This window comes from Natrix helvetica (assembly GCF_964273705.1).
Source record: "Natrix helvetica genome assembly, chromosome: 9".
Lineage (NCBI taxonomy): Eukaryota > Metazoa > Chordata > Lepidosauria > Squamata > Natricidae > Natrix > Natrix helvetica.
The window spans coordinates 14,178,473-14,203,094 of NC_138560.1; the positions used below are offsets into that span (position 1 = coordinate 14,178,473).

The 24,622-nt window shown below is 40.6% G+C and overlaps 1 protein-coding gene across 2 annotated transcripts in view; it reads left to right on the plus strand.

Annotated features, from left to right (window-relative positions):
- Positions 1-9,081: 9,081 nt before the first annotated feature.
- The window catches only part of WASF2 (WASP family member 2), a 39,045-nt gene continuing 23,504 nt past the window's right edge, over positions 9,082-24,622 (plus strand). Inside the window, exons 1-2 of one of the 2 annotated variants that reach the window (XM_081961953.1) lie at positions 9,082-9,324; positions 23,449-23,599. In XM_081961953.1, coding sequence (XP_081818079.1) covers positions 23,470-23,599 — 130 coding nt within the window. In that variant the 5' untranslated portion in view covers positions 9,082-9,324; positions 23,449-23,469. Of the gene's footprint in view, positions 9,325-9,517; positions 9,655-23,448; positions 23,600-24,622 lie in introns of those variants that run through there. The other variant, XM_081961954.1, reaches the window with a different exon arrangement.

Consider the following 24,622-nt stretch of genomic DNA (forward strand, 5'->3'; position numbering starts at 1 on the left):
GCAGTGTTTCTAGGACTGCCCTCTATCCGCCTTGGCATGGGTCCCTGTCAGAATGGAAAACCCAGCAGGCTACTGCCGGCTGAAAGAAACTGGAGGTGGGCGGGCAGAGAGAGGGGTGGTGGTGGTGGGAGGAGGAAGGAAGGAAGGAAAAAGGAGACTGCGAAAACGGCTGCTTTCTCCTTGCAAAGCTGAGCACCAAAGACTTGTGTAAGAGGGGCCTCTTCTGCAGAGGTGGTGTCACTGTAGTGTCCTCGTGGCTGGACCAGGACTTTTTGAAAGCTCCGGGATTTGGGCGCAGAGGCCAAGTGAGTTCACCTCTGCTGATGCCCTTCCTTGCTTCGGTTTACCATTCAAACAGGTGCTCCTACATGGCCTCGGGGAACCCCCTTTGCCCCTCTCCCAAGGGTTGTGTGGCAGGGGTGGTATTTACTTACTTTCCCAACCGGTTTGCAAATGTGAGCGCGCCCCCGTCCATGCATGCACTCGGCTTCTGCACATGCACTTTGATTGCGAGCCTGCATGCATGTGGCTTGAAAACAAGGCTACATAGGATGTTTTGGAGCCAGGGTGGGTGGGTGGCTGGGTAGGCCCACCTGCAATTTCCACTACCGGCGGGCAAACCGGTCAGAACTGACTGAATACCACCTGTGGTGTGTGGGTAATGTATATGTGTGGCAGAGAGAGCAGCGTGCAGTATGCAACCCCGTCACCAGAGAACAGAGAAAGTGCAAAGGGAGAACAGCTGGAACCCAAGTTTTGTAAAGAACCAGTAGAAAGGGCATGCCGGTTTTCCAAAAGGTTGGCCCAAGAGGACACTTGGAGAGGCCCTGGAAGGTAGCATCCCCTTGCCCCTTCTTTGCTGATCTTAAAAGCTAAACAAGGTTGGGTGGGGGGAGGATTGGGGGAGGGGGCAAGGCACCACCAGGATGGGGGAAGAGAATGACTGCAGGTTGGACCAGAAATCAGGAAAACATCCCGGAAGAAGGTGAGAGGAAGCTTCTTCTGCACTGTGGCTGAAAACCTGACGTGTCTATATCCCTGTCAGTCACTCAAAGACAACTTCATCATAACATGGACAAGGGACTGGTCAACTTGGATTCCCCTGGATGGAAGCGCCAGAGCTGGAGAGTTGCTTCAGAAAGACACCCAGCAGTGCATATATCATTTATGAAAACCAGAACTGGCCAGGAGATTTGGGGCCTCGGAATAATTTCCACTCAGAAAGGGCAGAGGCACCTTTGAACTCTGGTGCTGGAGAAGACTCCTATGAGTCCCTTGGACTGCAAGGCAATCCAGCCGGTCAGTCCTAGAGGAGATCAACCCTGACTGCTCTTTAGAAAGCCAGATCCTGAAGAGGAAACTCAAATCCTTTGGCCACCTAATGAGAAGGAAGGACTCCCTGGAGAAGAGCCTCATGCTGGGAACGATGGAGGGCAAAAGAAGAAGGGGACGACAGAGAGTGAAGTGGCTGGATGGAGTCACTGAAGCAGTAGGCGTGAGCTTAAATGGACTCGAGAGGATGGTAGCGGACAGGAAGGCCTGGAGGAAAGTTGTCCATGGGGTTGCAATGGGTTGGGCGGGCGGGCGGGCATAACTTTGCAAGTAACAACAGCAACAGGAAAGATCATCTCATGAAGGAGATCATTCAGACAGAAAGCCCAAATTTCCTTACATACATTATGGTTTTGTGGGATCCTTGCTGCTCTCTGAGCTTGGTGATTTTCTTGAAGACATTTCATTACCAAACTAGGTAACAATATCAGTGCTAACTCTGTTGCTTCCCACGGGCTTCTAGGGCAATCCATTTCTCCTAACCCAAGAGTCACAGTTGAGAAGTGGTGAAGATGCTAGACTGGGAATGGAGAGATTAAAATTCTAGTTCTCCTTTAGCTGCAAAATTTCTCTGGGTGACTTTGAACTGGTCCCTTCCTTTGAGTCCACCATCCCCATCTCCACTCTTTTAACACCTGCTCCGCAAAAGCCAACACTGAATTAGCCCGCCTGGAGGCCAGGAGGCTACATTGCAAGTCAAGCCCTCAAATGTTACCGTCCCTGCAATCTTCAGTTTGCAAACCTGCTAATTTATTTAGATGCGTGACTTGGCTAAGAATTAGCAGAAGCTCAGAGGGCAGTTGTTATGTCAAGTCACCTGTGTCTGTCAAAACAAAAGATAAGTCATAATTGGTGGCCCTTTGACTCATGGGGTGAGAAGGCAGATAATATGCTTTCAAAAAATAGGAACTCACCTTGGCATAATGATCGAGCTGTATGAGACAATAAAGGTGCGTCTGAAAGGTAACCTGTTGTAGCAATTTTTGTGTTGTGGTTGAGTTGTACAGACCCATCCAAGTTTAAGTCTCCATTCTATCATGGGTGGCTTTTGGGATCTGTGTCCCTCAACTAAACCTACTTCACAGAGTTGTTGCTGCAGAGATACGGGTAGCCATTGATTTACAACTATTTAGCGACTGTTCGAAGTTAGAGTAGTAGCACCGATAGTGATTTAGAATTGGTCCTTGCACTGTCACTGCATTCCCACAATCACATGTTCGGAATTTGGGTGCTTGGATTGTGCAGAAATGGACAGACTCACACTGAAGATTAAACAGAAAGAAGATAAGACAATATTATCAAACGTGGAACTTATTCTACCGGTGGTTTGGAAAAAAGGGGTGGAGGTTAAGAATGTAATCTATACTGCTAAGCAAATAAAATAACCCAGACAACATGACGTTTATTATGCACTAACAAAATGTGTACAATAGAAAACGAATAAAACTTTATTTTAGAAATTTGGGTGCTTGGCAACCTTCATGTGTAAACTCAGTGAAGGAAACTGGGTTCTTTAATGATTGCATTTTTTTCTTAACAACTGCTATGATTCCGTTAACTCTGATGCAAAAAGTTTTAAAATTGGGCATAACTCAATATCACCTTGCTTATAATGGAAGTTCTGGTCCCCAGGATTACCTATAGAACCAGAAGGAATTCTTTATATGCTACCTTAAATTCTTGAAGGGATTTTGGTGTCATAGAATTATAGATCGGAAGGCACCATTAAGATGATCTTTTCCAGCCCTCTACACCAGGGACGTCAAACTCACATCGTCACGTGACATATCGGGACTTTCCCCCCCTTTGCTAAAATGGGCGTGGGCAGTGCATGATGCATGCACCTGAGGGTAGAACAAGAAGCAATGGGTAGAAACTAATCAAGGAGAGAAGCAACTTAGAACTGAGGAGAAACTTCCTGACAGTCAGAACAATTAATCAGTGGAACAGAAGTTGCCTCCAGAAGTTGTGAATGCCCCAACACTGGAAGTCTTTAAGAAGAGATTGGATAACCATTTGTCTGGAATGGTATAGGTTTCCTGCCCAGGCATGGCGTTGGACTAGAAGACCCCCAAGGTCCCTTCCAACTCTACTATTGTATTGTATTATTGTAAATCACTGTGTTTAAGTGAACCATGCAGTGGTTAAGCAAATTCCATTTTCTCCAATGGGTGTTTTTTTGCTGCCAAGCGCTCAAAATTTTGATTCCATGACTGTGGAGATGTTGTGACAGTTGTAGGTACAAAGACTAGTTGCAACTCCATTTTTTCAATGCTGTTGTAATGTCAGTAAGTAAATAGTTGTAAGTCAAGGACTGCCTGTAAGTGTGTGTGGGTGTGTGGGTGTCCTCCTAATATGCCCACAACAATCCTGTGAGGAAGGCTGGACTGAGAGAAAGAAGAATCTGCCCAGTTAGCCAGGTGATTGGCTTTTGGGTCTCCCTGGTCCTCATCTAACCTATCATTCCAGGTAATCTTCGATTTACAACCATTTGTATTGTTGGAAGAAATGTCCTTCTGGGTTCAGTTCCAAATGTAGGAAAAGACACTGGATTCCTGGAAGTTGCTCGGAAAGAAGGTTTATTGATGGTGGACAAGACCACGTGGTTTGAGATCCTGGGGGGAAAAGGGGATCACATGCCTTGAAGAAAAAAAAGGGAAGAGATGCTGAGAGTGCCTGGGTTTTATGCCCTCCCTTGGGCCCCACCTTAGAGTTTCTTGTTCCTGTACAGCATCTGGCTCGTGGGCCAGGTGTTTCACAGCTCTGCTCTCCAATATACAGGAAAACCAAACCATCCACAAGAGGCGGCTATCCAGCCCCTTTTTAAGATTCTCCAGAAATGGAAAAGGGACCTTGACAACCTGTTCTCCCATTGCATAGAGCTTAGCATCTGGCAAAGCTTCTGTCCAGAGCAGTATGGTGAACTTTTGGGCACCAAGCGCTGAAAAGGGAGCACTTCACACGTCCATGCGCATTTGGGCCGTGACCTGAAGGAGGAGCTGCCCAGGGGGCATGCGCGCCGGAAAATGAACTTCCTGTTTGTCTGTCTGTCTGTCTGTCTGTCTGTCTCTTTCTCTCTCTCTCTCTCTTCCTCTTGCTTGTATCTTTCAATTTAAATTGTTTTTGTTTCCTAGTATGATTTGATAGCTTATTAGTAACCTATGACTATCACTAAGTGTTTTATTCTCCTTATGTACACTGAGAGCATATGCACCAAAGGCAAATTCCTTGTGTGTCCAATCACACTTGGCCAATAAAGAATTCTATTCACTTCTATTTTACCCCTATCCAGAATTTATAGAGAGGGTATTTTACGAAGTGTGAAATAAGGGGTAATGTTGGAAAAGCGAGACATGGGGGCAGCATTCTTCCCCTTTAACTTCATTTGAGGCTCCTTTCAGATAATTCTTCATTTCAAAGAAGGAGAGAGGAGGAAAGGTAAGGGAAGAAGAAAGGAGAAGGAGAGGAGGAAGGAAGGAAGTAGAGAAGGGAGGGAGGAAGAAAAGAAAGGGAAAACAATGAGGTATTACAAAAGGAGGAAGGGACGGCAAATAAAGTAACCCAAACTGTACTTTATAACCTATTAAATGGAATGATAAATGTATAAGAATGACAAATGTAAAGAAGAACAACAATTATGTGAATGTATACTTAAAATGGTATGTAAGAGAATAAAAAAAAATCTTTGGAAAAAAAGATAATTCTTCATTTCATTTCCTGTATCCAGTTCTCCAATTAATTGGCTGCTCTCATCAGAAACCCAACCTTCCCGAAAGGCTTTTTAAAAAATCTATTTCAGGTGATTGCAAACCTGAGGAGGGAAAGATGAACAAATTCAAGGAAAGGGGAAATGGAGCTTTGCTAATCTCATGCCCGACACTGCTAGACATGTGCAATTAAAAAGTCTTTGAATGGATGTTCTGAGCATTGGATAGTAACAATCGTGTCAAATACAAAAACAATGTTCCTGAAACACGAGTGGGTGTAAGGGGTGAATTTGTGGGGGGGGGGCTTGCCATGGTGCAGAGTATATCACGTGGGTTTTTAATCTCTGCTGAAGTTGATTCAAGCATCTACACCTGCGGTTTGTCTCTTGCAAACACCTGGATTCCAGCTCTTCATCTCCACATGCGTCCCACTTTGGAAGAGAACGGAGAAGTTGGTGTGACAAATACTGCCTAAAGAATTCAACCTTCAAGTCAAAAGTCATGGCATGGCAATGCTGCAGGGTACAATAATACAGGTGGTCTTTGGCTTACGACCACAACTGAGCCCAAATTTTCTGTTGCCGGGGACAGTTGTTAAGTGAGTTTTGCCCCATTTTATGGCTTCCCTGTTGACTTTGCGCATCAAAAGGTCGCAAAGGGTAATCAACGTTATCCTCGGACACTGCAGCCGTCATAAATATGGACCAGTTGCCTAGCATCTGAATTTTGATCACATAACCATGGGGATGCTGCAAAGGTTGTGTGAAAAATGGTCATAAGTCAGTGCATTTTTCAGTGCCATTGCTCACCATACTGTAGGAAGTTAGCACCCTCCCCTCCCCTAGGAAAATAAGATATTTTAGGGAATATTAAAAGGGCAGAATATTTCCCCTAAAAGGGAGGCAGAAAGTCAGCCCCCCCCCCCATTGTCAATGGGCCATTAAGGCCTGAGCCAGTCTATTCTACATCACAAAGATCTACCCCCTTCAGCTCCAGGGTGATGGGATTAAGACGTGGCCCTCAGGACATGTTAGGATTAGCCCTCTACCCATCTCACCACATGGCACCTGGGAAGATTACATCATCACCCAGCAAGGCTCAACCAAGCTGGGAAACGGGCTACAAAGTTAGCTAAGACCCCTGCCCCCTGGCAGTCTGGCCACCCATCAGAATATATGTCACCCTCTATCTTGCATGCTTGCTGTCGGCTGCCATAGTAACGGGGAGGGAGGGGGCTCATGGTATTTGGGAGGGGGAACTGGTGCTGGTGGAGACATCTCGAAAAAGGGAGTTTTGTTCTCGCCATCTTCTGTGCATGCTGATGGCTCATGTTTGGGTTTGGTCAAGGCCAATTGTCTCTGCATACCAGCTGAATGAGGCCACCTGAAGATACGCCCCACATGACACCTTTGGCAGTTGGAGATTGGACATTGGGTCGGCGTAACTGGGGGGGGAGGGATTTGGGTAAACGTTTGATATGTACAAGTCCGCTCTTTTTTGCTCCAGATTTTGCTTCACTTTCACTGTTTTCATTTCAAAAGTACCTTTTCTCTAATTAAATGGAGTTGGGTTTTTTTTCTTTCTTGGATGTTGAATGAGGCACGCCTGGCAATATATTTCTTGTGCAGGAACAGGAAACTCTAAGGTGGGGCCCAAGGGAGGGCATAAAACCCAGGCACTCTCAGCATCTCTTCCCTTTTTTTTCTTCAAGGCATGTGATCCCCTTTTCCCCCCAGGATCTCAAACCACGTGGTCTTGTCCACCGTCAATAAACCTTCTTTCCGAGCAACTTCCAGGAATCTGGTGTCTTTTCCTACATTTGGAACTGAACCCAGAAGGACATTTCTTCCAACAATACAAATGGTTGTAAATAGAGGACTACCTGGAATGATAGGTTAGATGAGGACCAGGGAGACCCAAAAGCCAATCACCTGGCTAACTGGGCAGATTCTTCTTTCTCTCAGTCCAGCCTTCCTCACAGGATTGTTGTGGGCATATTAGGAGGACACCCCCCCACACACACACACTTACAGGTAGTCCTTGACTTACAACCATTTACTTACTGACATTACAACAGCACTGAAAAAAGGGAGTTGCAACTAGTCTTTGTACCTACAACTGTCACAACATCTCCACAGTCACGGAATCAAAATTTTGTATATAGACTACCTTCTGGAGTGTTGGCTATTCCTGCCAGTTTGATGTCATCTGCAAATTTGATGAGTTCCCCATTTATTCCCTCATCCAAATCATTGATGATGATGTTGAAGAGTACTGGGCCCAAAACAGAGCCTTGGAGTACTCCAATGCATACTTCCCTCCGTGAAGATGCAGTTCCATTGAGGACTACACGTTGAGTGCGGTTGGTCTGCCAGTTACGAATCCATTTGTTTAACAAAAGCTGTAAAATCGATTCTGTCTCAAACTTACAACTGTTGACTTCTGACCGAAATTTCAGACCCAATTGTGGTCAAAAGTTGAGACTATCTGTATATGCTATTTTCTCAGCCTGCAGAAGGCTCTTGATGTCCCTGGGTGCTCTGAAACACCCATTTTATCGTGTTCCAGTTGTTCTTTTTCATTATTTATTCTATTATTTTACTTTTGTATGCACTCTTTTCTTTTGATGAGACAGGTATCAACTAAATGTAACAATAAATAAATTTGTCCAGCTGCATAATTTGCTGTTACAATATTTCCATCCATTTCCATTTCCCCCCTCCAAACATTCACCAGGCGGACTCTGGCTAGGTTTCAAATCCAAACAAGCTACAGTAGTAGCACATCCAGTTTCTCATTCTATCTAGATCACAGGCTTTGATTCTCAGAACGGGGTGGGGGGGAACGTTGGATGTGATTCCATGTGTTGCTTCCAAGTTCCTTCTAATAAAGGATAGGAATACCTGAGAAGGGAGTGGGGCAGGAGGCTGGTAGGGCAGGAAAAGATTTGGCTCTCAAGAATCCAAATCCTCCCAGCCCTGCAAGAGCCAGAAATGGCCGAGGGATACTCTAAATACTTTTTATGTTCCCTCCCAGGATGTTGATATCGCCCCTGACAAGTCTGTGGGGTTTGCTTTGCCTAAACAGGATTTTGATTAACCAAGCCTGCCACCCACCTAGCAGCTGTGGGGTGTGTGTGAGTGAGTGAGTGAGTGAGTGTGTATGTGTTTGTATAGCTTAAGCCAGTCCATTTGATTAGGGATTTTCCCCCACTAACCAAACTGAGAGAATAGATTAGCCTTCATAAATACACGCAGAAAGATGGGGTTAAAAAAAAGGAACAAAGTTTGCAATTCTTTCTTAATGTTTAAGACCTCCCAACCTGCGGAACCGCCTGAATCCGACTTAAGACTACAACTCCCCGAATTCCAAGCCGACACCCCGCGTGTTCGCTCGGCACACTGGGAATTCTGGGAATCGTAGTTCGTACAAGGGGAGGGCGCTACATTGTGGCTGGCTGCTTCCCTGCAACGAGCCGTCTCTGAAATGGTACGATGAAAAGGAAGTTGGAGGGGGGGGGGGGAAGCCTTGGAACAGCCCCCAGTGAACATGCTACTGCGTAACGTATGAAAAGGCCTGGCAACTCCCCTCCCCCCGCCCCAACCCTCTCGACGCCGCCCGTCGCTTCGTTTTTCCTCTCCGTTTTTTCAATCTGGAACTCCCCAAACTTTCCTCTGCTGCAATAATACCTCCCAACGCCAGGGGACTCAACTTCCCCCCCCATCCAACCTCAGGATCATAGAGCAGACCGGCCTAGCGGAGCCGAATAAAGAGAGTGCAAACTAAAACGGGACTTTGAGAATGTAATAGATTTCGGAGAACACAGAACGGAAGTAATGCCTTCTTTTTCTCCTTTAGTGACAACGTGCGACGATCCCTTCTTTTCGAAGTCTACTGTCACCCCTTGTCCGAAACTGTTCTCTCCCACATGAATCCCCCCTCCTAGTCTCAGAATATGGTACAGCCCATATTGTTTACGTTTTTTCTTTTTCTAAAAAAAAAGACCGTAGGGTGTGGTCGTTGAAAGGGGGGAAAAAGGAAGTCGGCTTGGCTACGCAAATTGCGTCGGGTAATGTTTGACAGGCAGAGGAGCTCGGCCAATCCAGCGAGAGCGGGAAGACGCCCGAGAGCCAATGAGAAAACGGACCGGCGGAGTAGAGGCGTGAACTACGATCGGTGAGGGGAAGCTGAGGGTAAAGCTGTGGAATGGCGGACAGTTGGGACGGTTTGCTTCGGTGGTGAAGAGCTGGAGTGGAAGCGTGTCGGAGAAGGCGGCCGTAGACGGGTAAGCCTCGCCCCGTGACAGCGGGGGAGGGGGAATGTGGGGAAGAAAAAGACCAGGGGTCGCCTTAAAGAGCTGAGGGGGGAAAGGTAAACTGGAAAGGTACTCTATATCGTAGTGGGAGTGACGCCATTGGGGGTGACGTAGAGGAGGCGAGGGCCAAGGAGGCGAGGGGCGGGGCCTATGCGGGTGGTGTCCCAGACAGGTGAGGGGCGGGGCTTGTCCTACGAATGGCGCCTGGTACTGGAGTGGGACAATACAAACTTCGCGTCCCGCGGCTTCTGCTTCCTGCTGGCTCCCCGACATCCTCCCAAGTGCACAGTGATGGCTGAAGTAAGTGAATGGGGCTCGCGGTAAGGATTTCGGAGCCCCGTGCCCGAGAATTCGTGCTCAAAGCGAGAACCAAAATCAGGAGCCCTTCCTTACTTTGCTGGCTGGGGAATTCTGGGAGTTGAAGTCCGCCACGCTTAAAGTTGCCAAGGTTGGAGACCCCTCCTCTAGAGCTTTCTCCTGATTATTTGTCCCTCTTCTTCCTTCCCGAGTTATTTTCATAAGGGAGGGCGGGGAGAGAACTTTTTAAAATGTTTTAAACATGTCTTACTCAGACGTGTTTTGTTCCTTTTTAAAATTACAATTTAAAGTGAGAAAGGTTTAAAATTACAACCTAAAGTGAGAAGGGTGTTCAGGTTGGATTAAAGGTGAAGGCTCATGCCGCCTCCCTTTTGAGGGGTTATGAATTCTGCAAGTTTAATCCTGTAACATATTTGTTAGCCTTCATGGGACCCAAAACTGCTGTTCTGCTTGCACCATACAAAGACAATTCATAATCTATTTTCCATGTCCATGTTAGATGGGAAATCTGAGAACTACACGTGAATTCTGGCCTAACCTATTCAGGAATAGTGTTGTATAGTTTTCTGCTTTGGTCCATATCTATACTGGTCCTACTCTGTTTGCAATCAGTTGGCTGTTTATACAGATATTGGGTAAAGAATCACAGTGACAGATGTATAGTTTTTACTGTTCGAAAGAATCTTACTAAAGGCAAGTGGGGTGGCTTTTCAAAAGAGGAAAATATTGTGTGGGTCTAAAATTGCTTTTAGATAATCAGATTGTGTGGTTATTGGGAATACAGGTAGTCCTCGACTTTCAACAGTTCGCTTAGTGACTGTTCAAAATTACAATAGCATTGAAAAAGATATGACTTATGACCATTTTTTTTCATAGTTATGATCTTTGTGGTATTCCCATGGTCATCTGATCAAAATTCAGGTGCTTGGCAACTGGTTCATATATGAGCATTGCTGTGTTCCAAGGTCATGGGATCACCTTTTGTGATCTTCTGACAAGCAAAGCCAGTGGGGAAGCCAGATTCACTTCACCGGGTTACTAACTCATCAGCTTCAGAGATTCACTTAACTGTGGCAAAGAAGGTCGTAAAATGGGGCAAAGCTCACTTAACAAGTATCTCACTTAACAACAGAAATTTTGGACTAAATTGTGGTAGTAAGCAAAGGACTATTTGTACTGATCAATTTACCCTGCAATAAGTTTTTTTTGTAAATTTCTCTGGTTTATTTATTAAATTTGTATTCTGCCCAGTTCCCAAGGTCTATGCTCTCACATTCTTTCACTCTTGATAAGGAAGTGAAGCTAGTGGTATAAAACCAGGAAGTTCCATATTTAAGAGTTAGTGTAGGCTTCTTCATAGGACAATCCAGTCAAACTATAAGAGGGCACTGTTAGTCTACAATACATGTAAATTTGGGCCTGTGCTATTAGCCTTCATCCCAAGGAAGATATGTAGATACCACGAGGGAAGGAAACTCTTGTGTTCAGAACTCTTTGGGAAATGATGGGACATTAGCATTGTTAACATAAACAATTTATCTAAGGAATGTATCCTGTTGTAATTATATTTAGGATTGTAATTTGCACATACTAAGCAAAAAACTCCCAGTATAAATTTGTAAAGCCTTTCATTTCTGTTTGTTATGTGGTGTCAATTGTATATGGAATGTCTTTATATATATGTCATAAGTTGGGGTTCTTTTAATATTGTTTTGGTAAATAGTATAAAACAATAGTGTGTTTCTAAGCTAAATTGCTATTCTTTGAAAATGTCTGAATGTATGCATTGTACTTTTCATAATAACATTCTTTATGTTGTTATTATTTTAGTGAAGATAATTCATAGGGATACTTTTAAGTGCACAATCTGTTACAAGGAATAGGGAAAGCTTTTTTTAAAATGTGATGTTGCTTATTTTTGTGGGTAAGATGGTAGGAAAGGACCTGGGAACATTGAAGCCAGAAGAAAATCAGGGCATTCTGGCATTTATCTTGGTAAAAAGAAAGGCACTGGAGTGATGTACTCAATGAAACTGAACAAAGTAATAGAGGAACAGGAAAGCAATTCTGTGGCTTTAATAGGGTCTTGGAACACACTTCTTGCTGTGATTCATAGACAAGGAAAATGCTGATGCAGGAAAGACTAAATGAAATGAAGCAAGAAGGTGGAGTCTCTATAAACAGATACGATGACCTAATCATGTACTAGTTGATTAAGGAACCTATGGGATTTAAGAATGTTCTATCTAAAGTAGAAAATACTAATCATAGAGTAATTTTCCATTGAGAAAAGGAAATTGGTGTAATAAGTAATAAAGAGAAAGGAGGGCTGTTTCCCTATAAAATAGGAAAACACCCATGCTGACCATAAGTGGGAAAAGGTAATCAATCTTTCAGATCATAATATAGTTTATTTTAATAATTTGTTGAGTACAGTACTTTTGAACAAGACATAATGGTCTGAAAGCCATTAACAGTGGTTTACAAATCACATTGGCTGGATTTATGCTTCATGGTAAACCAAGGCCCCACATTATAGCTTAATATTTTGGATAGGGGTGAGAGGTAAAGCTGCTTCCACATCCCCACCCTTAATCCTCCCAATTTTTAAAATGGGCTAGAATCATATTGGAAATTCTATTTTGATCCATATTATGAAAGATAAATGGAGATGTTTGCCTTCTGGTTTCATTTCCACCCCAACTCTTGCCTTTAAAAAACAAAACACTATTAGCATTATAGTTGAACAGCCTCTTAAAGCACTTTAAAATGACAGAAGGCCAAAATGGAGCCATTGGCTTCAGTGATGTTGGAATTATCTTCCATTGATATTGGAATCCATCCAGTGTATACCCAGGAAAAACTCTGATGTTCTGGAGTCTTGATAAAGGTTTAGTGGAACGACATGACAGGAAATTGCTTCTATTGATGCTTTGCATGGAAATGAGCATCCTTTGATAAGGAAAGGAATGCATATTACTTAGGCGTATGGATTAGTTTTATACCCTGGCTTATCCTAGAGACACTGGTTAGGAAGATGTTAAGATGGTAGTTTGGAGAGTTACTTGGAGTGGGAATTCTCAAGGTATTTGGAGAAATAGTTGCAGTCTACGTTGTATCCCCCCAAAATCCTAAATTGGAATTAAGTTGGCAGAAAAATTCCTGTGCCTAAGAGCAAGATATGGGGCTGCTTGTGTATGCACATGTATGCCGATATACATATACCTTTGGGAATTTGGAGAAGGATGTGCATGATCTCTAGAAAATGCAGCCATATACACTTTAACATAATTTCTTATATCAGTACTTTTGATGGGCCTATGCAAAAAGCAGGTTGTTGGATCATTGAATAAAAGTTAATGATTATTTTGTAAGTGTAAAGAGCAGTTGGGTAAAAAAATGGATCATTCCTCTTTTTTGTGTTCTAACAATTTGTGCTCTTAGTTTTGCCATATGGTAGCTGCAAGAGGCATATATATATATATAATGGAATTATCAGTTACTGTTTTTTGTTAGACATGTTTATCTTTATTCTTCTGCAGTGGCTCCTAGATTATCTTTGAGTTCCCTAGAAAAGATGTGAGAAAAAGGACATTGTTAAAATTGCTATAGATGTTGAATTACCGCATTATGCATAAAATTATGTATAATGGGGTTAAAAGAGAATTTGCCAAATCTGTGCTGATTCTCTTGCTTTTATGGAATCATTCTATTTTATCCTTTCAATTGACATTTCAGATTTGGTTTAGACTTAAGTATCTTTGAAATCTTTTTTTCTGAATGATTAGACATTGTGAAATTCAGGATTGATTGATCTCTTCCTGTAAAATGCTACTGATTTATGAGAAAAGTCAATGAGGAATTGTCGACAACTGTACTTTGAGGTGGGGCAGAGGTTATTCTCCAACTGTGGGAACCTGTAGTTCTACTCATCAGAGCAAGTGTCTCATTGCCTCCTGTTGAATGTAATAGGAGGGCCAGCCTCTCACTAGCCTCAAGCTATGGCTGTGGTTCTAAGAATTGGCTGGCTTCCAACTGTGCCAGACCTTTTTCTCTCCATCTTTGGGGGAGAAGGCTGTGGTTTTCTTGCTTCGATTGCAGTCTAGAGTGCATCAGTGACATGACAGCAAAATAATCCTTTGCTTTTTCTTCTGACTCCAAATGTGAAGGTGGAAAGAAAAATCTTTACTTCTGTTGTCATGAGTGTAGTGCCTCCAAAGGATAGCAGAATTGCAGAAGTAAACCTGTCCCATTTTCTAGCTTCAGAGTGATAATTGTAGAGGTAGTCCTCAAGTTCCAACTGTAACTGAGCCTAGAAATTAGAGTCACAAGTCATGATAATTGTAAGGGGGGGAGGGTCACCATGTGACTGGATCAATTTTACAAACTTCTCCCTGGCAATTAAGTGAGTGCTGCAGTTGTAAGGGAACCCATTTTTCATTATGAGCCATTTTCTGTTGGTAATCAGAAATAAATGCCAGTTTCTGGCCAAAACATTGTAAATTGCAGTCATGTGACCAACAGGGTGTTGTAAATGGCTGCAGATATGGTTCAAATGGCTACAGATATGGTTCATTTGCTAAATATAGTAATGTAACCATGGGCAAAGGCAATGTTGGAACTTTGAAACCATAAGTAGTTTTTTTTTGGGGGGGGGCTCCATCATAATTTTGTACAGTTGCTAAATGACAAGTCATAAACTGAGGACTACTGGGATTGTAATCAAATACAGAGTTTTTATCAGAAATATTGACATGGCTAGCAAAAGCATTCCTATTAAGAGATGAATGCTTTTCTCAAATCATTACAAATCCTTGTTTGTTTAGCTGGTTGCTTAAAAGGGAAGTTTGGAGGTAGAACCCATAAATGCAGGCTGGTATATCCATCTTTTCTATGTCACAGTGATTGCTTTGCTAATAGCCCATTTAACCTGGCTATTTTGTAAAATTTATAAAGGTGTCCTCTTCTGATTCCAACCTACCTATATGTTCTTGTAATAATTATTCTTATTGTTTGGAAGCTCTATTCAATTCTTAATTCAAATGTTTAAGATACTTCTGAGAAAAAAACCTAAAATAAATGAAAATAATGAAATCTAAATCTATCTGTAAAAATACCTTAAAAAGAAATTGGCAGTTGTAGATTTTGTAATGTTAGAGTTTGACTTAATAAGTATTCAGCAATGATTAATTTAAAATACTAAAACTGTTCGGGCAAGAATGCATGCACATATTGTAATGATTTTTCTTAAAGTAATTGGATTATATTTAGTGAGCTATTTACATTTAATTATTAAGAAAAGACTTATCTTCCCAGTATTTCACAACAAATGGTAAGGTGAAGAAATTGGATATTGGAATTAATTAATTGTATAAGGTATAAGGTGAATTAGAAAGAGCTGTAGGTATTATAGAAAGGCTGCTTTATTTCAGTAATTTAGAACTGCTATTGAAAGTGTAGTGCATAATTTAAAAACTGAATTAAGGAAAGGGGTGCTCCTTAAATGGCACAGTTTTAGATATCTGTCCTGAAGAATGCCAGCAGATAAATCAAAGAGAAATATGTGCAAATCTTTGTGTAGGGAAGTAACTGATGTTTGCATTTCCCAGGTAGAGAAAACAATATGGCAGCCATCTGCAAATGAGGACAGGCCAACTATGTTTAGATATATTTACATACTGGCATCAATTCAGCTTTTAAATGTATAGGATTAATTGTGAAATGTTGAGCCTGGCATAAGAATGCATAGTAGCTGGTTTTCAATTTATAAATAGTTTTCGGTCTTGTCATTTGAAGATGTATGTTTTTGCCACAAGCATTTAAATATGTTCTTAATATCCTTACAATTGCTCTAGTCTAGTGTTTCTGGAGAGAATAAGATGGATTTAAAGATAAGCCAATCTCTGCAGTAGCCTCTAACTATGGCATTGTTATGATTTATATCTGGCTTGTTTTGGGATTTTTGTTTTCTATTCATTGTCTTTTTTAAAGACTGAATTGAACCACATTGATGCTCTTTGGAGGTTACGCTTGTTGAATTCAGTGGAGATTACTTCTTGATCATTGTTTGTGTACAGCCAACTAATAGCTGGTTTCGCCTACACGGTTTGCATCCTTTGGTTGAACCCTTGCTTACACATTTGATGAACAACTGAATCACGGATATGTTCAGATTAATCTGTTGTAAGTGCCTTCTATCTCTAGTGGAGTACAATTGAATTAGCTAACAATTCATATGCTTTTTTTCCTATAAAATGTTGGATTGAATATTCAGTTGTAATCACTGTATAATCAAAGGTGGTTTAAGTGGAATCATAAAAAATGAAAATTTATATCTTGAACATTTTGCCTTTGACTAAATACAGATAGTCCTCAACTTATTATCATAATTGAGGCTTAAAATTTATGTTACTAAGTTAGACTTTTGTTAAGTGAGTTTTGCCCCATTTTATGATCTTTCTTGCCACAGTTGTTAAGTGAGTCATCACACTTGTTAAATTAGTAACATGGTTGTTAAGTGAATCGGGCTTCCCCATTGACTTTGTTTGAAAAAAGGTTGCAAAAGATGATCACATGACCTTGGGACATTGCAACCGTCATAAATATGAGTCTGTTGCCAAGCATCTGAATTTTGATGACATGACCATGGGGATGCTATAATGGTTGTAAGTGTGAAAACGGCCATAAGTCGAGGACTACCTGTACTGTAAGGTAGACCTTAGCTATTGTTTGTTATAACTAGGTCTGGGTGCAAAACTGCTAAGATGTGGAATAGGAAACAACTTTTGTTCGGAAATCTCTTTCCAGTTTTCCCCTTTTCCTGACTAAGATCAGCTGGGTGGGGTAATAGCATGTTTATATGTGTAATGATAAACCATTATTTAGCAATATGGCTATAAATAGCTATCTGTACAGGTGTCAGGTTAAAGCATTCCTACTTCTATCTGTGTAGATAGGAAAAATTAATCAGAATTTCAGTTCAATTTAACAGATTAGTTTGTATAATATGCTAACGCTAACAAAACTGAATTGCTCTGTTTATCCATGCCTGGATAAATAACTGATATTATGGCTTTGTGTATTATGGCTTTATGTTAAGGCCCTACTTCATACAACATGGCAACAAATTGCTGTCTTTCCACAACATGCTGAACCACAAATTTATTTCAGCTTAGTTTACCCATGCAAACTTAGTCCTTGTGTGCTAAGGATTATTTCAAAATCTAGACAATTGCAAAAGAAGCCATGAAGACAATCTTAAAGCCTAAGCATGTATTGTCACTTTGCAGAATATACATTAATTAATAAATTTCTATTGTAAGTTTGATTATGTTGGATGATTATGGGAAATATCTTCCAAGGATTAACCTTACAGAAACACCTGTGTAAATTTCATGCATGTATTCAAACATTTGGGCATTATGGAATATTAGTTCATTCTTTGTTCTATAAAGAAAAGCATACTCTATAAGAAAGATGTAACTAAGGCTATGTATGAGTCAGTTCTTATGAGCAGGAAATGAGGATTTAAGGCTGAGTTGTCGAGGAAAACATTAATTAAAGTATTTTTTGACAATTCACAGTATATTTTGTTTTTAATATCTATCTGCCTGTCTTAATTTAATTGTTGTATAGTTAGCATTTCTACTGTTCTGGAACTCTAAGCTCTTTAAGAGAATATGTAAAGAAAGAAAGAAAAAATATTTGGGCAGGGATAGGGGGGAGGAAATAATCAGTTAAAACCATAACTTCTCTTTTCCAAATATTGTTTGTCTGCTAGCTATAAGTGCTTGTAAAGGACAGGAATCTGCATTTGAGATAATGGTAAAGTGTAAGTGCTTATTATAGGAGGATATGATGTGATATAACAATGGTGTCTTGAATAATTACTTGTACAGTGCTTGTTGCTGAGGCTTCTCTGTCAGATAGGTTACAGCATCCTTTTTTGGCAGGATGCAGAATTTTCTTCTGGATCTTCCTTTTAAAGATTTCTAACATCTATCATTTCCTCCCTTTTCCTGGTTTTTCAGAATTACTTGAAACTGTTCTTTCTGGCAATTTCCCAAAGGAATTACTAACTGCTGAGAGGACTCACTGTCTTAAGACACCGGAAATAACAACTGGTCTTTCCTTGGTAAAAAGAAATAAGATTTCTGATTTGGTGGCCTGATAGAAACTTACAATTTTGACCCGTTACTTCTTTCCCCCACTTTTTTCTAGATCTTCTGGTGTATCTGATTCACCACTGGGTATTATGAAAAACTGCCCCTAAGGAGCTGGAGAATTGTGCTGTTTGGTTTTGTTATATGATCTGCAGATATTTTAACAAGTTTCTATTCAGGTATTTGCTTGAAGGCGAGAGAGATTGAAAGTGGAGAAGAAAGGTGTCTGCTTTCTGCACCCACCATTGTTGTCCTCTCATCCTGTCCCTCCTACCCTTTTCTATTCCCAGCTTCTAAGTTGACCAGGGAGATCTGAAAAGATGCATAATTGCACACAGCTGCTGTGGGTACATTTTTCAGCAGAATTCTGGATCCTGTTTTGAATCTCAGGTAAAGGTTTCCCCTGTCTAGTCTGGATCTTAGGGGCAGTGCTGCTTAGCTGAGGGAGCCAGCGTTGTCCGAAAACATTTCTGTAGTTGTGGCCAGCATGACTATATTTGGAGATGCACATAACACGGTTACCTTCCCACAAAAGTGGCATCTATTTATCCATTCATATTTGTATGCTTTCAAACTATTAGGTGGGCAGGGGCTGAGGCAATTAATAGGAGCTCACCTGTCGTGCAGCATTCGGGTCTTGAACCCAGGCTGTCAGCTTTCCAGGTGACAAACTTAGCATCTTTAACGGTTGAGCCATTGAACTCCAATTTGAATCCCAGATGAATTTGGTTGTATCTGAGGTGTTAACTTTTCAAAGTAGACCAGATCAGGAAACAGATATCACAAGAAATGCTAGAACTCAATCAATTTATAGCTTATAACAAAAGACTCTTGAAAATATGGGATTCTACCAAAGGGTGTCAATAGCTAAGCCCATGTTTTACCAGTGATTGACATGTATCCTCTTCAATGCCATGTCCTTGCTCCTCTGAATCAGATTTATAAGTGTGTTTAAATAGCCTCAGAAATATAAATACTAAAATAAACTAAAATAATTCATAGATATGACATAAAAATCCTTTAATGATATTGCTTTTCTAATATAGGTAGTCATCGAGTTATGAGAATTATTTTAGTTTAGTGACACTCCCCCAGTTCAGACTGTTGAGTTAAAAAGTTGTATAAGTTCTTCATTAACAGTCAGGGCTAATTTGAGGTTGTCCTACAAAAAAAATCAACACTTCAATGAAATTTTCATCACAGATTCTGAATGTGTGTCATACCCCACCCAGATTTCTGATGCCTTCCATAGTCATTAATGCCTTTAGAGATGAAGAAGAGATTCACTGTTTGGCATGGTGGCTAAAATTTGAACATTCAATCTCTCTGCATAAATATGGGCTAGCTTTGGATCTTTTACCTCTTTAAATAAATGAACAAGTATAATTTTTGACTCATTTGTTTAATTGGATTCTCTTTAGTTTTGGGATGTGTAGAGAACAGATCACATTTTGGGTCATATTTACGCAGAAATCCTGAAAATTCAAAAGAGTTTGCAAACTTTTAAGCATCACTGTAAGTCAGATTTCCAATTTAAACCCAACAAATGTGATAACAACTAGAATGAACAGTTCGTCTAGAACAGGGATGTCAAGTCCCATGGGCTGGATCTGACCTGCGGGGTGCTTAGAACTGGCCCACTTGAGGCTGCCCTGGAAATAGTGAAGGACCAGCCCGTGGTGCCTCTGCCAATGAAAACGGAGCTCGGGAGGGTCGCGTGCAGCCCTCCCAAGCTCCACTTTCATTAGCAGAGCGCTCAGGCGCCCACAGGCACCCCGACACAAGTGACATCTAGCTGGCCACGCCCCCCCACCCCGGTCAAACACAACCCTGATGCAGCCCTCAATGAAATCCAGTTTGACACCCCCTGGTCTAGAAAATGCACCTTACTGAGTGCCTTGGAGAAATGGATCAATATTTCTACATAGCAGTGCAAAAAAAGTGGTAACAAGAAATATTTGATTGCAATTTTTGCATTTAAAGATGGTTCACCCAGCTAATGAATCTAAGGAGCTAGTTTATTTTTCACACTTGACACCTTAGGAGTTGAAAATGATGTTAGGAAATGAATGAAACAAACCCCCAACTTTGATGTCAGTGGCTCAGTAGATTCCTTTTATATACCACTGGGATTTACATAACCTCTGGTAACATTCAGCAACAAAGATATGCAAACATTCAGAAAGTCCAAAGGGGAACTAGGCTTTTTTAACCAGAGGTATAATTGCTGACATGGTTAAGCAAATTCTTTCCTTTAATACACTGGGTAGATTGCTGTCAAAATCATTATAGCAGTATTTTGGATGTATATCCTAAAAGATACTTGATATTAAAATGTGGTATGTCATTAGAGGAGAATTGTTGTGGCAATGTTGATTTGGAGGGATAGTTTTGGAGGGATTCCCCCCCCACACACACACACACATACTATCCAGGAGATAGTTTCTCTTTTTTAAAAAAAGGGTGGGGGAGTTTTTCTACTTCAGTTATGAGAGTGGGAGTCAACTTCATCAGAAACATTTTATTTGTAGCTTTTCGTGTTGTTATTTTAGGTGAGGGTGGGGCTCTTGTTCGTTTCCTTCCTTTCAGTGTTCACTGTTACTTTTCAAGCAGGGGAAAAAGCAACATACTAAAAGAATGATTTACCTGAAGTAATCCTTCTATAAGCATTTTTGTGATTTACGACAGTGAAAAAAATTCTGATTTCTTCAGGGGCACCTGAGTCCTGTATACATCCTTTATTGTATTATGTTTTGGTTGGCCTCTTTTTGATCTTTGAACCATTGGCAAGCTATTGTTTGTATAGTCTGAAACGTTAGTAGTATCTACACACAAATGATGGCATGTTTTTTCCAGCCAAATATGCACTGTATGCAAGTGGCAAATCTCCTCTTCCAACACTGCATTTTTTAGTACCAGAAATGTTTAATAAGCAATGTGTAAGAACTCCTGGATATTTTTAACTTTATATTGTGTGTGTGTGTGTGTGTGTGTGTGTGTGTGTTGAAATGTAGCCTGCTGCCACATGGCAGAACGTCTGTAGGATTTTAGGGTAAAATGCAGAATCATATGATTTTAGGAGGATGCCTATTTCATAGTTCGGATCAGACTTCTCCCAAGCTGGTGTTTTTCAGATGTGTTTGGATTTCACTTCTCATAATCCCCAGGTGAAAAACCTTATTTTCAACTTTTTTTTTTTAAAGCGGGGGCTTTCTCCTTTCATTTCTGAAGGACTGTGGTTTTCTTCGGTGTTATTTCTATATAACTGGTGGCTTTGTGATATTCTTACTCCACCGGTATGTGCTTACAGTTACACTTCCATTTCCGCTTTTGTACTGCCACTTCTTATGTTAGTCTTTGTCTCAATAGACATTTCAACTGTTCTTTCCTGCTTTGTTATACCAAATATCTGGGTTTTTTTTTAATGCATCCTTTAAGTTAGTGGATTTTAGGTACCCTGATTCAAAATTTTTGACAATATAATGCACCATTTGGTCTAGTTTAAGTATATAAACAGGCAAGCATTACCACAATGAGAATTTTGTAAATATTTTTTTCTATTTTTCAAATAGTGACCTACAGTAGGTTTGCTTTGCAGATTCTAAGAAATAACAAAGATTGCCTTTGTGCATCTCTTCAGAATGATAGTCCCATTTTCAACATACTGTATAACAGTAGTTGACATTTAGCAAACCAGATGTGTGTCATCTGAAGGATGCTAATCCTTCTCTGAAGCTAATCACTGTAGGGAAAACCATCCATTTGAAGCTAACCTTTGAGTTAAGTTCAGAGCCAGACTTGCCAAGAACATTGTAATAGCTTGAAATATATCTTACTTAACCTGTTTCCAAATTAAAAAGTTTAGTAAAAACAACACTGCAGAATTAACATGAAGTTTGATTGAGACACCATCTTATAGACTAAAATACCAAATCTACTTATTACAAAATCAGAACTAGAAGTTATTCCTAATAAATGTGAGATTATAAGCACAATATGTAGACTGATCTCTGAGATACCCAAGCATAGGATGTCTTGGTAATAGGTAAATTAATTTATGTTAAGGTTTCCTGGCTGCTCTTTGCTCCAACTGTTAATTTTAGGGGAGGGGTTTCTCCCCACTGTAACTTTGTGTTACGCATAAAACCTTGGATGTTGTTCTGTACCCTCTAGATCTTGGACTCCTCTGCAGTGGTAGGTCAAATTTGGAAATTCAGATTTTGGCTTGGGAGGTAATTAGCAGAAGCTAAATCAGCTTCGGTCCCTTAACACCCTGATAGAAAAGCATTCAGGAATGACTCCTGGACCTCAGAGATAAGCTGCCAGCTGCCACAGAGACTATAAAAAGGTGGTTCAAAGTCAAGCATAAACAGCTGACTTAAAAAAAGGAAAAGAGTCTTGGATTGTTGCTGTTGGTGACAGGAAGCCATGTTCCCCAAGCTGTCAGCTTCCTGGTCCTCCCCCCCCCCCCCATTCCATCCCACAGCAGATCAGAGCATTTGTCACAAGACAGCTGTCTCCTTTAGCAAAGCTGTTTGCTGCCTAACCTCAGAGAGGGTGGGTTCCCTTTTCTTTCTTGAAAATTAGCTAATTAAATGCTGTATATTTTATTTTTGCTAGTTGGACAGCTCATAAACACATGGCTGTGTTCTCCAACAGAGTGCAAGTTCTTGAAGAGAAATATCAGTGTCTTTTGAAGATGAATGGCATGAGCATACAGGCACTTTAATACTTTATGATTGCTGAAAATCGGATGGTTAGTTTTATAGTAGGTAGAAAGGTAGTGAACGTCAACAGAGTATCATTCTGTATTTTGACATTTTTATCTCTGGTGGCTGTAAAATATTTGATTTTATTTAGGCAACTCCGATCTACAAATTATCTTGTTTAATTAATATTTATTAATATAAGCTTTCTTTAAGTGTTAGGTTAACTGAATTACATATGCCTTGATTTAAAAAAAAGTTTGGGAAAGGCAAACAAACATGATTGCCCTTCAGAATCTTTCTCAGCTTGTATAATAATTTCAAAAGGCATTTATCTGATTGTGATAGATCATTGCCTACTGTGTTCTTTTGTGGAGTAAAATGACTGTTTTAAAAATGCAGGCGTATTAGTAGGAAAGCCTTCCATCATGAGGAAATTTAGGAGAAATGGTGCAACCCTCTGGCTAAAAAGCATTTGTTAGTAAGCTGCCTGGTCAGCTATCAACACTTCCTGTTTTCTAGTGAGAATCCAATTTGTCTAGCATGACAAATTTTTATCCTTCCACCAGCTAAAGTGTGTTAATGTGCACATTTCACATTGGTCTTTATAGTGTCCAAAGTTGCTAGATAGTGAGATGGGCAGCATATAAATTTAATAAGAATGGTTTCTGAAAATACTTAGCAGTCAAAGAAGCTATATATGGTTTTGAATAAATGGATATGGAACAGGTTAAAGCAGAGGGAGTTCCTTCTGGCAACCTTAAAAATTAGGTTTATTTAAAAAATAGACAGAGAGTGAATACATAACTGTGTTATGATGTGTTACAAAATTAGTGTCTCTCTAATGTTGCTAGGGTCTGTGGCCATATAATCTTGTCCCTGTTTGGGGATTATTCTTTATCTTTCAGAGCCCTGTTTGAAGATCCACCATGCCATTAGTAACAAGAAATATCGAGCCAAGGCACCTGTGCCGCCAGACGTTGCCCAGTGTTCGGAATGAGCTGGAATGTGCGACCAACATCACCCTGGCAAATGTCATTCGACAGCTGGGCAGCTTGAGTAAGTACTATAGCAAACTGCTCACAAGAGCTGTTGGGATCCCAATTCTTTCTCGGTGCCCTCTTTCGTTGTAACTTATTTATTATCCATCTTTCTCAGTACCAAACGATCTTCCATGTAATGTTCTTTGAGAGGAATTCACAGGATAGTTGGAGTAAAAGCTGAGATAAAACATGAGGCACACTATTAAGCATTGTTCAGATTCCAGGGTTCAGAATTTTGTCAGAACATAAAAGGAAGCAATTTAATGATTAGAACTGAAACTTACTTCATTGCATACCTGAAATCCCCCAATTTTAATCTTTTCTCTTATTCATTATGTCTACAGATGAATAATAATGAGTTGGGTATAGTTTTTAATCTGGTTGGACAATATCTTCATATAAAAGCTGAGTAAAATGTGGGCTGAAGTAATAAAAAGAGAAATCGGCCACAGCAATTTTTGCAACTGAAGGGTTACCTTATTCTAGCAGTCTTCATTTTTCCAAAACGATTTACTGAATATATTTCATTTACTCTTTGAAATAAATAATCAAACGGTGATTCTATCCAAGCTGTCAAAAATGTGGTAGCTAAGGTTATTAATATTTCTAATTTTCCCAATAACCAGAACTCCTATCAGCAAATTATAGTCACTTAAAGCATGGCAAACAATCCAATAGTAAAAAGAATGAATAAGCAGAGCAGGAATGATTTAATGAAAACCATACAGAACCAAAATCTCAATATAATATGAGCACTTAAAATCAGAAGCTGAGTTTAGTTGTTATAACTATATTCCTGTAGAAGAAGAAAAATGTCTTAACCTGGCAATGATAATACTTCAGTGCAAGTGACTGGTATTCTATCCCCAGCAAAGCTTTTCAGAAGCAGGGCCCTCTGCCTTATTTGGCAGGACACCTAAAGGAGAGAGCCTCTAAAGATGACTGAGGGTGCTAGGGCACCATCAGTTCCAGAGAGTCCTCAGATTATGAGGACTTTGTTATATCTTTGAACGGTCAGTGAACAAGCATTCATAATCTG